Source organism: Aulonocara stuartgranti, assembly GCF_965226115.1.
Source record: "Aulonocara stuartgranti genome assembly, chromosome: 13".
NCBI classification, from domain to species: Eukaryota; Metazoa; Chordata; class Actinopteri; order Cichliformes; family Cichlidae; genus Aulonocara; species Aulonocara stuartgranti.
Window position 1 is genome coordinate 11,436,749 of NC_138949.1, and position 14,933 is coordinate 11,451,681.

The 14,933-nt window shown below is 44.1% G+C and overlaps 2 protein-coding genes across 2 annotated transcripts; both read right to left on the reverse strand.

The window, feature by feature from the left end:
- Positions 1-4,663: 4,663 nt before the first annotated feature.
- LOC309719880 (uncharacterized protein) lies at positions 4,664-8,913 on the reverse strand. The gene is made up of 7 exons (XM_082556280.1): positions 8,780-8,913; positions 8,366-8,504; positions 7,363-8,276; positions 7,158-7,257; positions 6,438-6,595; positions 6,101-6,246; positions 4,664-5,996 (listed from the first exon to the last, which is right to left on the reverse strand). Exons 1-3 carry the CDS (start codon positions 8,853-8,855, stop codon positions 7,817-7,819), a joined length of 675 nt encoding a protein of 224 aa, XP_082412406.1. The 5' UTR covers positions 8,856-8,913; the 3' UTR covers positions 4,664-5,996; positions 6,101-6,246; positions 6,438-6,595; positions 7,158-7,257; positions 7,363-7,816.
- Positions 8,914-9,120: 207 nt separating this feature from the next.
- Positions 9,121-14,447, reverse strand: LOC309719878 (uncharacterized protein). Its single transcript, XM_082556279.1, has 11 exons — positions 14,362-14,447; positions 14,081-14,202; positions 12,981-13,144; positions 12,644-12,789; positions 12,441-12,540; positions 11,825-12,086; positions 11,636-11,745; positions 11,222-11,360; positions 9,696-11,132; positions 9,495-9,592; positions 9,121-9,206 (listed from the first exon to the last, which is right to left on the reverse strand). The coding sequence occupies exons 2-9, from the start codon at positions 14,179-14,181 to the stop codon at positions 9,911-9,913; spliced, it is 2,244 nt and encodes a 747-aa protein (XP_082412405.1). The 5' UTR covers positions 14,182-14,202; positions 14,362-14,447; the 3' UTR covers positions 9,121-9,206; positions 9,495-9,592; positions 9,696-9,910.
- Positions 14,448-14,933: the final 486 nt, after the last annotated feature.

Consider the following 14,933-nt stretch of genomic DNA (forward strand, 5'->3'; position numbering starts at 1 on the left):
CTGTCTGTTTCAGGATTGATTTTAAGGTTTTATTGTTACATCCTCTGCCTCCACTTCCTCCACGCTTGCCTGGAGTTCCTCTCTCATCTGTGCGCTTGATTGTAGGAGTGAAGACAGGTGTGTTCGAGCTGGAGGAGAGAATCAGCAGCTGCACTACATCACAATCATCAAGCCTGCTTCAAATACTCTGCTCTTCCCCCTAGCACATACCAGCACGCTTGTGCAGTCTGTCACGTTTCTTGCCATCATCTGAGCTCTTATCATTTTGTCTTCTGCTCCTGTGTTTGCTTGAATCACAGTCCTTCTAGTACCCGTCTGCTTCTCCAATGTAGTTTAACTTCCAGGTCCCTGGATCCCATTCTGCCCACGATCCACACCATCAGTTTTCCTGCTGCCAGCATGCTTCCACTTCAGTCTTTTCCATCCATCCCAATATGACTTCAACCTGCACTTGTGTTTCAGCAATTATATTATCAACGCTGGCTGTGTTTTTCTTTTTTTAAAAGGTGATGACACTACCATATTTGGCCAAACTCTTGCATTTTCATTCCCTAGTTAGAGAGCTACATCTAATCAGTCAGATTATCTTAGATACCCCAGACACAAAAATTGAGATTTTACAGTGATTACACCCAATCTCTGCAACAGCTTAACCTGCCATAGGAGCTACTCCTTCGGAACTTCGGAAAGTTACTGGTTTTGTGCACAGCTTAATATACTAACTCATTCCACCTGTTTATGAATAAATTCAACATCACTGAAAGTAGTCTGATTACTCTTAATCAGCACTATATAAATTTGTCCACAGTAACTCTTTTATGAAACTGATTTGCATTATTTGATTAAATACATTTAGCTATGCATGAGTTATTTATTTTATTTTTTTTACTTTGACTCCTTTTTTTTATTCAACTCTCATTAAAAATGAACTAGCTCATGTTAAGGCTCTAATTGCATCACATTTAACTGCTTTTAAAATCATCTTTCAAGCTTCTGTGAACCCTGCAAAAAATGCACTCTTTCATGTTTATTTATTTCGACCCCTGAGATTGTGAAGAGGTAGAGGGATAAACTCGTTAATCATGCATGCCCTGTGTACATATATAATACGCGTGGTGCACATGCGGAAAATTACAAGCATTACCAGCATCTTCATCGCTTACTTCAAACATCCACATTACTGCAAGGACAACGGTGCTGCTCGGAAAATCAGACTGTATCGTGGAGATCCACCTATGAGCAAATGTGTATTGAAATTCCTGCACAGATCATTGCTTTTCTGAATGCTTGAGTCTGAGTTTTTGGAGGTAAATACAGAATATACCAGGAGACCTTACCTCCCTAATACCAGTAGTATTGCTTCTGCACAGTAAAGAGCTTAAATTTAAACCCGTGGAAATCTGTTCCACGGGACTGCTGTAAAGCACTATACACTATCTATGCATGTATTCTAAATTCCCTAATGGAATTTTTTTGAGAACTATTTTTATTTTTTAGTACACAAGAATTTCCATCAACAAAGAATAAGATGTTTATCAAATCTTGCCGCCATGGGATGCTTATCTCTCCTCTGAGGACAGGTGCTCTGCCTCGAGCAGCAAACTCTTCCCTGAAAGAGAACAGTAGAAAATGAAACAATCATTCATATGCAAGTAGGATCCACTGTTAGGCCGCCATTTGTATTCTGCTCCCCGGCTGGTTGGCCTTTCTCTGTTGAATATCAGCAGGATATGTTGACTGTTCATGACTGGGATCCAGTGTTGAATCAGAGCTGTGGTTTCAGGCATAGCAACAGGACAAACGGGAGGGGAGTGCTGAAGGAACAGGCTGCGGTCTATTTTGAGTATTTTTGTTTAACCCAGTTACAGTGTCAGTGTGCTGCCTGTGACTGAACCAGGACCAGTCAGGTGATTTTGCCTCTTTTTGAAATATGGGGCAACAGTGTTATAGATGAAAATGTGATGTAGTCAAAACAATAGCAAGCTGCTTCGTACATGGAGATGAAGAGAAAATAAATTAGACTAGAATAAAAAGCCAGTTTCGGGTTAACACGTAATAACGGCACGGGTGTCCCTCAAGACAGCTTGCAGCACCTCTCTGTGACCTTGGTGGCTTCGGTTTGTGTCACCGTTTCCATCTGCCAAACAATCCCAGAGCAAAATGGACAAATCATCGTAGCTGGGTGGCTCGCCACATCCTCATCTATTTCAAAATACACGTATTGCCAGAGATAAGCTTCCAATACAGAGCTCTCGAGCGTTGGTTGCAGCAACAATAAAAGCATAAAGCCTGTAAATAAACGAAGACACGGCCATGCCACCTGAGGCCCTGTTTCCTGGAATCAGCTAGAGTTTCAATTTGGAGAGTTTTTTTTTTTCTTTTGCAAGCAAACGAGGCAATTATTGTGAGAAGCCACAGGTGAGGGGGGATATGAGAAACTGGCTTTCTGTGGGAGGCACGGATTGGAGACGAATCCCATCCATGAGTTGCTTTGTTCAAATGCACCCCTGCGCCTACCCGCCTCCAAGCATCCGCCCTCCAGCCATCCACCTGAGAAAGCACTTTATGAGCTACTGAAGTAAGGCAGATGACAGTTTTGCCTCCGTTTCTCTTTTGTCAGTTCCACCGTGCGGTACCTCCAGCCTCAGTAACACTCTCAGATCCTAGATATGAATCACAGCATCTCCCGAACGTGTTTCATCTTTCACTTCCACTGCCAGACACCTACATTACTTCACCACTCCTGTGAGGCATGGATTCTGTTAATTTCACCACTCTTCATCTTAATTTAATATCAGAGAGATAGCAGGGTGGCCTATGTGATTAAGTGATCCGAGTTATAGATAAAGTGAGTGCGTCCCTGCTTATAGCCTGTGTCTGTATATGCGTGTTTGCGTCTTGATTTTTCATCTCTCTCGCTTCTGCTTTGACATCATCAGCGTGTGCCATTACTTTGCATCACTATTTCCCCTCACACAATGAGACACTAATCTAATATTACAACTGCATCTCCCTTTTATATATAATATAATAATAATAATAATAATAATAATATAAAAATAATGTTGTTTGTGACGATTTTTACAGATGGAATAAAAACAGAGCGCACAGCCTGAGCTTATTGGAAGTGTGTAACCACAGCGACGGAAGAGTGCCAAACTGACTTTACTGCTGAGCTGTGTAATCTGCAGAGACATGGGAATGCTTGGAGTGTTCATTGTGTGTGTCGGTGAAATGAAAAGGGTTTATATTTTTTGCAGTCTCCTTGGTGTGGACAAATGCGCCAAAGCCGCGATGTTAGTGTCACCGTGCCTCGGGGAAATCACTGATGTTTCAGGTGCTGCTGAGTAATGCGGGGAGACTGGAGCACAGCAGATGTGGAGACTTGTTAGGAACTTTATTTGCCATTGTACCCTTCAACAGACATCCCTCTTAATTGGGTCTCCGTGGATAACGCTCGGCATCTGGACTCTTTGCTCATGAATGGACCGAACTGATGTCCTTCTGTGCTCTCATTGCCATACACACTCACACACAGAGACACGCACACTCCTCTTTATTTGCTTATTTAAGTAGTGTCACACCAACAGCACGTAGTGTCTGTGTTAAGACAAAGGTGTTGGAGTTATCACTCCATCTAGTGGTGATTCTAAGTCTCATGACAGAAACATGAACACTGTATTAGCTGCATGCCTGTAGTGCCTCCCCGCGAGCTTTCTCCCCTACGTTTGTGCATGCATGCAAATCTTTTCTGCTTTTAACCTCCGCGATCCATCAGTCGCCTAAATGCGCATTTATTCATCGACTCTGCACATCAACCTAAATCCGTAACTGATTTCACTGTGCACAGTTTATGTGCTCTTGTTGGTGTCACTGCCCACAAGATGTAAAAATCAATGGAGCCCCGAAGAGCCCAGTAGACAATGTGCTGTGGTCTGATTGGCTACAAAGTACTCAGTAGGCCCTCTTGTGATAAATAACTGTTATTCCATAAAGATGTGTTTTGTGCCTGCACTAGTCAATATTTTATAATGATGGCTTACATAATAAAGTGTAGTATGAAAGGTCATTTCTGGTGATGGACCTCCAAATCAACAGTCTTTCCAGCTGTAAAGGGTGCTTCAGTATCTTTTACAACACAAAGCTTTTGGTTCACTCAGGTCACTGCAAGCGTCCAGCTACCCCAGGCAGCTCTGATAATAAAGAAGGGCGACCTGTGATGTGTAAGAGGGCATCTCAGTAATGTGCACACAACGTCTTTCTGTCATTAAAAATAAAGTTTCAACGTTTTTATATATTACCTCTTAAATATCTACTATAGGCCCCTTAACCGCATTCAGCAAAACCTTATAGAGAACGTGGGCAGTCCTCTTTATTAACTCTGTGTTATAATGAATAAACAACAAAGCCTCTGATTTTCTTTAGATTTATTTACATTTCAAATATTTCTGAAGCAAACCGCAGGAATGACTCAGAGTTCTGAATATGCAGGGAATAACACAATTTAAGGCACAAAATTCAGACTTTGAATGGATTTAGCTGTACCACTGAGGTAGCTTCATCTTGTCTAACATCTTTAACTATGACAGTATGAAAGTTTTAATGGCATACAAAGAAGAAAAAAAAAACAATTTGTGTTAAAAACTATGGCGATAAAGCAGGGTGAATGATCTCACTTACTTTTATTTTGTTTTTCAAGTACATTTTTATGAAAAAAAAGACTTTAGCAAAACAAAACTCAGCTGACAGCAGGTTTTATCCATAGTGTTGGGACAGTATAAAACCCACATAAGTTGCTTGCAGACACGACATTTTAGTGAAGGTTTCCTTGAAATGTCTTTTACTGATATTTGTTTTCTTGATGTATCAGAAGAATAGAAGATGACGGATGTCTCAGCCTGTAGCTGGTGGCACATATGACATTTCAGTTTGCTACCTACAGGATTGTGACACCTGTCAATACTTTGAGTGAAGCCCAAGGAAAACAAAATCTACATGAGCTTTAGCTCTACATTCAGGAATAAGTTTCTTATAAAAAATAACATCTGAGAAGATGTCCTTTAGTTGTCTTTACTCACACTCTTCTTTAAATCCAGTGGAGGTTTATGACAATATGTCATACAAATGAAATTAGACATTAATTAAATATCTCTAAAGCTTACATACCAAAGCAGCAAATCAATAAATAGGTGGACTGTTTAGTAGAAAGTACCTTGCTGAATGCTGCTTTGCATATAGCTGGTGAATTGAGTTGATGCAACCCAGTGGTTTGATCATGGCATCCCAGCTGCATACTGATGGGATCTATGGTGATGCTGCACGGTGAAGTGCTCTGCAGCCAGCAGCTTCTGATGGGGCCCCATTCCTGTTATACACTGCTGCTAGATGGTAGCTAGTATTGCTCAATATGCTGCTTTTCCTTGTGAACATGTTTAGATCTTTAATGAAGCTGTCTAACATGCCAACATCAAGAACCAGCTTCTGTGGCTGTAGAAGATTGGTATGTGTGGATAAGTCAGGAGCATCATGATGCAGTTGGACAAAGCTGCCTCAAAGTGGCTGCAACAGAAGGCCGAAATCATCTGGATGCAGAGCACAGTCCGCTGGGCTCTCACACATGTCGGACACAGAGAGACAGTCTGGAACTAAGCGAGCGTCAGATGTATCATCTCTGAAATCACAGGATGGCGATGATGAGGTGGGTGGAGTGTGGCCATTGAGCGTGCCAAAGGATGGCTGGTCAAAGGTTTGAGTGGCTGCAGGGAGGGAGTCTGAGGGTGAATGGTGACAGGTGAGCTCGGTCTCTGAGCAGAGAGTAGAGCACAGCCCCTGATCTGTGCATGCATGCTCATCCATCAGAATGTCATGGCTGACCTCCTCCTGCTCCAGCTAATGGGCTGGCACTGTCCATATGGCTCAACTATAGATCCAGCACCATGACAGATCCATGCACTGGAGTCCATGTCTTATACTGCATCTCCCTGCAGTGCATCTAGCTGGGGGAAAAGACAATATTTTCCATTAGCTCCCAAAGATTCAGAAACTAAAAGTGCTGCAACATTACACCTGAAAATGCCGAATAGTTAACAAAAAGGCTCACCATGGAAACCCCGAGATACTCGGCTACATTTTCTGACACATACACCAGCCTGCCCTGTGCGGTGGAGACGAGGATGAAGCCGTGCAAGGCTTGAAGAAAGACCTCATGTGGCAGAGAGCAGTGTGATCGCTCTCCAGCTGGGAGCCCTTAGAGAGGAAAGAGTGAGTTCAGCCTTGCTTATATAGCATGCATCTCTGCGGGTTATCACATCTGTTACTTTTTGATTTGGTCTCAAGGGTACTGAAGATTTAGTCCCATTTTGTTTGACAGCGATGCAGGCTGAATGCAGATTAAAAGTTCAAAGGCATTAAAGGATGACTGCAGTATGAAAACTTACCCCGGACAGACTTCCTGATGTAGGTGCAGATGACAGCCATGGAGTGAAGGTACGAGAGTCGCTCCTGGTCCTCCAGGGTGATGGGCAGCAGAGCACGCATGTTCTTGATCTCATGATTGATGTGGTCCCGTCGAGCTTTGGATGCCCCTTTGGTGGATCTGTGAGAGACCATGGTCACTGAGGTCAGAAGGCTGAACTGAAAACTAAAGTAGTAAATCCGGTGAGCCCGAACTTTTGTCTATTTCCACACTTGCATTTAAAGATCATTCTGATGTGTAACTGCCAAGTGTAGTGCGCTTTTTTTTTAAATGAAAATCTAATTGCAAGAAAAAAAAGAGTAATTGGCCTGAACTCATGCAGCCTCTTTTTCATGGCTCACCCTGCCTTATAGCGTTAGCTTGTGGGAAGGTGATGACTTTGAATATCAAGGGTTCCTATGGAAACTGCTGATATTTGCAGTGACAATGGCACTAGGTGCTCATTTTTAAAATGTTGTCACAATATTAGAAGATAAACGGATCTATGGCAGTGTAAATGCTGTCAGATTCTTAAAAAGTACTTTTATTACTTTTAACATAAAACCCAGCTGACAAAATTGCAGAAAGGAAAAATAAAAGAATGTCTACATGAGCTTTAACTAAGCTTTTCAGGATGGGAAAGTGTTGCATATGAAAATAACATCTGAGAAGATGTCCTTTAGTTGTCTTTACTCACACTCGCCTTTAAATCCAGTGGAGGTTTATGACAATATGTCATACAAGTGGTCGTCCAGTTAAGTCTCAGACTTATTTCAGGATGGGTTTTCTTCAGCAAGCTCCACCTAAAGAAAGACAGAAAATAAAATTAGACATTAATTAAATATCTCTAAAGCTTACATACCAAAGCAGCAAATCAATAAATAGGTGGACTGTTTAGTAGAAAGTACCTTGCTGAATGCTGCTTTGCATATAGCTGGTGAATTGAGTTGATGCAACCCAGTGGTTTGATCATGGCGTCCCAGCTGCATACTGATGGGATCTATGGTGATGCTGCACGTGAAGTGCTCTGCAGCCAGCAGCTCCTCTGCAATGAAGCCAGTGTGCTCTTGCTGCTCCTGATGGGGATGGGGCCCATATATCCTGCACACTAAGCCGTACTGCTAAGCCAGAATACTGGTTTCTCTGCTGTCAGGCTCTATGGATGTGAGATACTGGTTGGGATTAAAGAGACTGGTACGTATGGGTCACGATGCAGTTGGTCAACGCTGCTTCCTTGTGGCTTAACCTGAAGGTCGAAATTGTCCGCTGGGCTCTCACACGTGTCGGATACAAATGAGCAGTCTGGAACAAGGCGAGCATCAGAATTGAGAATGTACACGCTCTGAAATAATTAGTCGGAGATTAGGAGATAAATGGAGAGTGGCCACTGAGCATGCCAAAGGTTTGAGTGGCTGCAGCAAGGTCTGTGTCTGGGTAGGAATAATGGGAGGGAGAGGCCTCAGGGGAGCACAGCCACTGATCTGTGCATACATGCACATCCATCAGAATGTCATGGCTGAGCTCCTCCTGCTGCAGAGAGGAGCTGGAGGAGGCGGGGCTGTATGGAGGGATGAGGACAGCAGGGCTATCACCCAGAAGGGCAGGTGAGCTCGGGGAAGAGCCGCTCACCACACAGTCTGTGTCGTGCTCAGACTCCCTCGTATCTCTGGCACCAGGCTCCTCACTCTGGCTGTTGGGTGTCCTCTGACTTTTATTGTTGGAGCTTTGAGGGTGTTGAGCACAGTGGTACGAATTTAGCAGAAATGCTGGTTTGAAGGCCATGCTGCTGATTTTCTTCTGAAGAAATCTGGCCTCAGTTTCACTGCAGTAACACAACGTGCAACAAGTCAGCGTCTTTACTGGGAAAACACTGAAACATGTGCTCAGTTTTTCCAGAGGAGGTCATAATACCTGATGATGAAGTTGGTGCAGCTGATGGTCTGGCATTCCCCAGAGACTTTGGTGGCTCGACTGTAGATCCAGCACCACGACAGATCCATGCGCTGGAGTCTCAGCACCATTTCCACCTGGAAGCCGTCATCTGAGTGCACTGGAGGAAATGTTCATGGTTATAACCGTGCACACAAAACCTCAAACGTATCGCACACGCTAAAATAAATATGTAACGTGCTGAACTAAAGAACTGCATTCAAAGAGAATGATGCTAAACAGTCTTAATATTTACTATTTCATATCATTCAACAACTGAAAGCTAAAGTGCTCAGTGTGCTGTGAATAGATGACAACAGCTATTTAATGTGCCAGTGAATACTGAAATCCTAACATTTAGCTGTCTCTTTGTCTTAAAGGCTGTTGTTCACTTACTCAAACTTCTGTGAGAATCTGCACTCAGCGACAGATCTTCAGGATGGACGAGGCTGTACCATGATCGACCAATCATTTCCTCTGCTGAATACCCCAACAAAGGAGACACACTAAAAAGGAAAATCAAAATGTCAATAAACAGAAAAATGCTGATTATTCCTGCTCACAGAAGAAGTTGTGCAATTGTACCTATCTGACAGCTTCATAAAGCTCATATCCAGTCCATGAGAGTCCGTGCTCCTCAGGCAGTTCACTGCTAGGGTGCAGACAGTGACAAACAGTGGCTCAGTGGTGGTGGTGGTGGTAAGGAAGGACACACAGAGGAAGCTTCCAGATCTTCCCTCAACTCTGACCAGTATAGAGGAACAGCTGCCATGTTGCAACTTAAAGGTCTTGGAGGATTTCATGCAACATATAAAACTCCGCTCTGAGGAAAGAAAACACGTCAGTTTAGTCTTTCATGTTTGTTAAAACATTTAAGACTAGTTTTGCCGAGTTTTAAAACCAACTATGAATTAAATGGAAGAAATTCACTTAAAATAAGGGCTTTGTAGCACAATGCTGCATCAGTAATGGATTTCATAAACAGATTTCAGGGGAAACTGGCTCATTTTTTCCACCTACAGCAGCAATGTCAGTAATATTACAGCAAAAAGAGGGGGATCGTTTTATACAGTCATTTTAAATGCCGCGCATCATTTGAAATTTTGGTTACCTGATAATATGTTGCTTTCGATGTCCAGGTTTGATTTAACAATCTCAGTATCGGAACATCCCACCATGTCATAACGTGTCTCCTCGCAGTACATACATCTGCGAAAGTGTCATAGTTGGTGTTAGTTCTAACAGATTCAAAATCCATCACTGCTGCAACATTACACCTGAAAATGACAATGTAATTCACAAAAGGGCTCACCGTGGAAAGCCCGAGATATTCAGCTACACGTTCTCAAGCACAGACCAGCGTGCCCTGTGTGCTGGTGATGAGGGTGAAGCCATGCAAGGCAGCTGATCTGTCACTCACTCTTTGTCTCCACTATAGATCCGGCACCATGACAGATCCACGAACTGGAGTCTCAGCACCATCTGTACCCGACAACTGTCATGTGCCATCTCATTAGGGTGGACTGTTTAGTAGAGATGATGTTGAAGCAACCCAGTGGTTTGATCATGGCATCCCAGCTGCATACTGATGGGATCTATGGCGATGCTGCCCACGGTGAAGTGCTCTGCAGCCAGCAGCTCCTCTGCAATGAAGCCAATGTGCTCCTGCTGCTCCTGATGGGGATGGTGCCCGTTCCTGCTGCACACTAAGCCCTGCTGGTAGTTGGTATCGCTCAATGTGCTGCCTTTTCTTGTGAACATGTTCAGATCTTTCATGAAGCTGTCAAACATGGCAACATCAAGAACCAGCGCAGGATTGGGAAGACGAACTGAGGGGGGAGGAGAATTAGGGGGCCAGTCACAGGCTGAGGGCATCGTGTTGGTGGCTGTAGTTTGGACCACATGCTGATAGGGATTCACAGTGTGATGCCGGTCAAACCTGCTGGCCAGCGAGGAGATCTGCTGGGCCAGAATACTGATCTCCACCTGCTCACTTTCGCTATACTGGTTAGGCTCTAGGGATGTGGGAGACTGGCTGGGATTAAAAATACTGGTATGTGTGGATAAGTCAGGAGCATCATGATGCAGTTGGACAACGCTGCCCTCTTGTGGCTGCAACAGAAGGCCGAAATCATCTGGATGCAGAGCACAGTCCGCTGGGCTCTCACACATGTCGGACACAGAGAGACAGTCTGGAACTAAGCGAGCGTCAGATGTATAATCTCTGAAATCACAGGATGGCGATGATGAGGTGGGTGGAGTGTGGCCACTGAGCGTGCCAAAGGATGGCTGGTCAAAGGTTTGAGTGGCTGCAGGGAGGGAGTCTGAGGGTGAATGGTGACAGGTGAGCCCAGTCTCTGGGTAGGAATAATGGGAGGGAGAGGCCTCAGGGGAGCACAGCCACTGATCTGTGCATACATGCACATCCATCAGAATGTCATGGCTGAGCTCCTCCTGCTGCAGAGAGGAGCTGGAGGAGGCGGGGCTGTATGGAGGGATGAGGACAGCAGGGCTATCACCCAGAAGGGCAGGTGAGCTCGGGGAAGAGCCGCTCACCACACAGTCTGTGTCGTGCTCAGACTCCCTCGTATCTCTGGCACCAGGCTCCTCACTCTGGCTGTTGGGTGTCCTCTGACTTTTATTGTTGGAGCTTTGAGGGTGTTGAGCACAGGGGTAGGAATTTGGCAGAAATGCTGGTTTGAAGGCCATGCTGCTGATTTTCTTCTGAAGAAATCTGGCCTCAGTTTCACTGCAGTAACACAACGTGCAACAAGTCAGCGTCTTTACTGGGAAAACACTGAAACATGTGCTCAGTTTTTCCAGAGGAGGTCATAATACCTGATGATGAAGTTGGTGCAGCTGATGGTCTGGCATTCCCCAGAGACTTTGGTGGCTCGACTGTAGATCCAGCACCACGACAGATCCATGCGCTGGAGTCTCAGCACCATTTCCACCTGGAAGCCGTCATCTGAGTGCACTGGAGGAAATGTTCATGGTTATAACCGTGCACACAAAACCTCAAACGTATCGCACACGCTAAAATAAATATGTAACGTGCTGAACTAAAGAACTGCATTCAAAGAGAATGATGCTAAACAGTCTTAATATTTACTATTTCATATCATTCAACAACTGAAAGCTAAAGTGCTCAGTGTGCTGTGAATAGATGACAACAGCTATTTAATGTGCCAGTGAATACTGAAATCCTAACATTTAGCTGTCTCTTTGTCTTAAAGGCTGTTGTTCACTTACTCAAACTTCTGTGAGAATCTGCACTCAGCGACAGATCTTCAGGATGGACGAGGCTGTACCATGATCGACCAATCATTTCCTCTGCTGAATACCCCAACAAAGGAGACACGCTAAAATGGAAAATCAAAATGTCAATAAACAGGAAAACGTTCATTATGCCTGCTCACAGAAGAAGTTGTGCAATTGTACCCATCTGACAGCTTCATAAAGCTCATATCCAGTCCATGTGTGCTGTTGAAGCTGTGACAGAAGTGAGAGTCGGTGCTCCTCAGGCAGTTCACTGTTGGGGTGCAGAGAGCCACGAACAGTGGCTCGCTGGTTGTAGTGGTAGGGGAGCATGCATAGGGTTGAGGGAAGAACTGGAAGCTTCCTCTGACCAGTATAGAGGAACAGCTGCCATGTTGCAACTTAAAGGTCTTGGAGGTTTTCATGCAACATATAAAGCTCCGCTCTGGGGAAAGAAAACGTAACAGTTTAGTCTTTCATGTTTGTAAAAAAGAGGTTGGGCAAGTTTTAAAACTCACTATGAATAAAATGGCTTAAAATAAGGGCTTTGTGGGGCATTTGGGGGATTTTGCATCAGTAGCACAATTCACAAATTTGGCATTTTCTGCAGATCTGAAACCTCTTTAGTGTCCTCACTGGATTTGCATCAAACCAAGTTGAATTTCCAAGGAAACCGGCTTACTTTTTTTCCTCACAGTAGAAATATCTGTGACAGTACCAGCAACCAGCATGTGATAACACTATAATCGTTTCAAATGCCATACATATCATTTTAAACTGAATTCCAAATCTTTCTTACCTGACATTGAGTTGTTTTCAAGGTCCAGGTTTGATTTAACAATGTCGACATCAGAGTGTTCCACCATATCATATATCGTGTCTCCCTGCAGCACGTCTACCTGGGAAAGTTACACAATTTCCCATTAGCTCCCAAAGATTCAGAAACTAAAAGTGCTGCAACATTACACCTGAAAACACAATGTAGCTAACAAAAAGGCTCACCATGGAAACCCCGAGATACTCGGCTACATTTTCTGACACATACACCAGCCTGCCCTGTGCGGTGGAGACGAGGATGAAACCGTGCAAGGCTTGAAGAAAGACCTCATGTGGCAGAGAGCAGTGTGATCGCTCTCCAGCTGGGAGCCCTTAGAGAGGAAAGAGTGAGTTCAGCCTTGCTTATACAGCATGCATCTCTGCGGGTTATCACATCTGTTACTTTTTGATATGGTCCCTAGAGGCCTTCATGCTCAGTCCCATTTTGTTTGACAGCGATGCAGGCTGAATGCAGATTAAAAGTTCAAAGGCATTAAAGGATGACTGCAGTATGAAAACTTACCCTGGAAGAGAACAGACTTTTTGATGTAGGTGCAGATGACAGCCATGGAGTGAAGGTACGAGAGTCGCTCCTGGTCCTCCAGGGTGATGGGCAGCAGAGCACGCATGTTCTTGATCTCATGATTGATGTGGTCCCGTCGAGCTTTGGATGCCCCTTTGGTGGATCTGTGAGAGACCATGGTCACTGAGGTCAGAAGGCTGGACTGAAAACTAAAGTAGTAAATCCGGTGAGCCCGAACTTTTGTCTATTTCATCACTCGCATTTCAAAAAAAAAAAAAAAAAAAAGATGTCTAAGTGGCAAGTGTAGAGTAAAAAAACAAAAACCTAACAGAGAGTTTTCTGAACTGATCCTGCCTCTTTTTTCCACAGTTCACCCCGCCTGATATCTCTTCCCCACAAGCCAAAGCTGACTTTGAATATCAAGGGTTCCTATGGAAACTGCTGATATGAGAGGCTGTTGTGCGTCTCCAACAGAAATGAGGGCTCTCGATAGACTTTGCGTGATCAGTATCTGTCTGGACCCATCCACGGAGAGCCTGGGGTTTTTATAGCTGCCAAGGCTTCAGCGTGGGCGTCACACAGGGAAGGCTGGGCTTCTGATGCTCCCTTCATTGCCTTATAAAGTGGGTGTCCTCTGAGTGGGGTGCCCCACGTCACAAGCTCTCAGAAAGTGCCACAAAAGGAGAATTATATCACAATGTATCCCAGTGAGTTAATCAGAGATCCACAACTGGACTTTTTAGGGCAGTTATCTGGACTTAGCTTATGTGTTATAACCTTTCAAATGGACACACTATGAATTTCCATTATTATGTCATATTCAGAACCATATTTCCTGTATATATGTATATTAAAAGAATCACTTTGAAAGAGTTTTCTTTGATTCAGCATAATTTTGGCGGCATCATGTGCAAGGCTGGATTAGTATGTATCACAAATAATAAGCTACTAGGCTGTAGACATGGGAGGGGATTAAGTGCTCCCCGTCGTGCATGCACTATAACGCACAGCTGATTCCAAATTTTCCCAGCAGCCGTGCGCTGATTCAGCCGCTAGAGGACGTGGAGCAGAGAGGAGGGGAAAGAAGAGTTATCACTGACCTGAACCTCCTGTAGACTGGGCTCCGGTGATCCGCGGGCAGATGGTGGGAAGTGCAAGGAGTACTGACGTGACATTTACACAAGTTGCACCAAATAGTCATTTTTGTCGCCGTTGTTTCCACCTAACGAATAAGCATTGGTTGCAAACGATCAGACATTGCTCGTGCTTTTTTAAAAAGGCAATCAAATGTTCTTTTTTCTTAAGTTTTAAAGAAGTTCTATCGTGAGTATTTAAAGCAGCCCCCTGTGAGGTGAAAAGAAAAGGCGTCTTCATCTCTTACCTCAGCAGACCGAAGATGAGTGTCAGGCACTTGTGACCGTCCCTCCTTTTATAGCCCCAAACCCCACACCTCTCCTCCGACCCAGCCAGTGAGGAAGAGGAAAAGGCTAAATGGGATAATGTTACCTGTTGTGACGCGATGACAAACGACCGAGGCGGGTTATATTTGGTGAAAAGAGCCCTAAAAATAACCCGTCAGACAGGACGCAGAATGAGCGGTGATGAATTAAAGTGCAATCATCAAAAAAAATGTTTGAAACTTTCCTCTTATATGTGCAGACACTGTGGTATTTTAAGAAAACTGCGATTCCCTGGCCAATCAGGACGTCTCCTGGCACCCGGACAAAGCAGTCCTTTTTTGTTGTTTTTGTTGTTGTTGTTTTGAAGGGGAAAAATTGATAATCCATCTTGGAACAGCTTTGAAATTCAGAACATCACACCACACTGTAAAATACTTTTACCTTTTTGTAAATTATTGGCTATTATTATTTAGTGTTGATCTATTTTCTGTGTTGCAGGAACTCAGACCTGTTAACCGTATAACGTGATTTTTGTCCCCCATAAGTGCACAAA

Bases quoted from the DNA above. Each gene is read 5' to 3' on its own strand.
- LOC309719880 (XM_082556280.1), bottom strand. From the start codon at position 8,855: ATGATTGGTCGATCATGGTACAGCCTCGTCCATCCTGAAGATCTGTCG. The intron at 8,505-8,779 runs GTAAGTGAACAA...CATTTCCTCCAG, and splicing joins AGATTCTCACAGAAGTTTGA to TGCACTCAGATGACGGCTTC. The intron at 8,277-8,365 runs GTATTATGACCT...GTGTTACTGCAG, and splicing joins TGCACCAACTTCATCATCAG to TGAAACTGAGGCCAGATTTC.
- LOC309719878 (XM_082556279.1), bottom strand. From the start codon at position 14,181: ATGACTATTTGGTGCAACTTGTGTAAATGTCACGTCAGTACTCCTTGC. The intron at 12,790-12,980 runs GTAAGTTTTCAT...TTCCTCTCTAAG, and splicing joins AAAGTCTGTTCTCTTCCAGG to GGCTCCCAGCTGGAGAGCGA. The intron at 11,361-11,635 runs GTAAGTGAACAA...CATTTCCTCCAG, and splicing joins AGATTCTCACAGAAGTTTGA to TGCACTCAGATGACGGCTTC.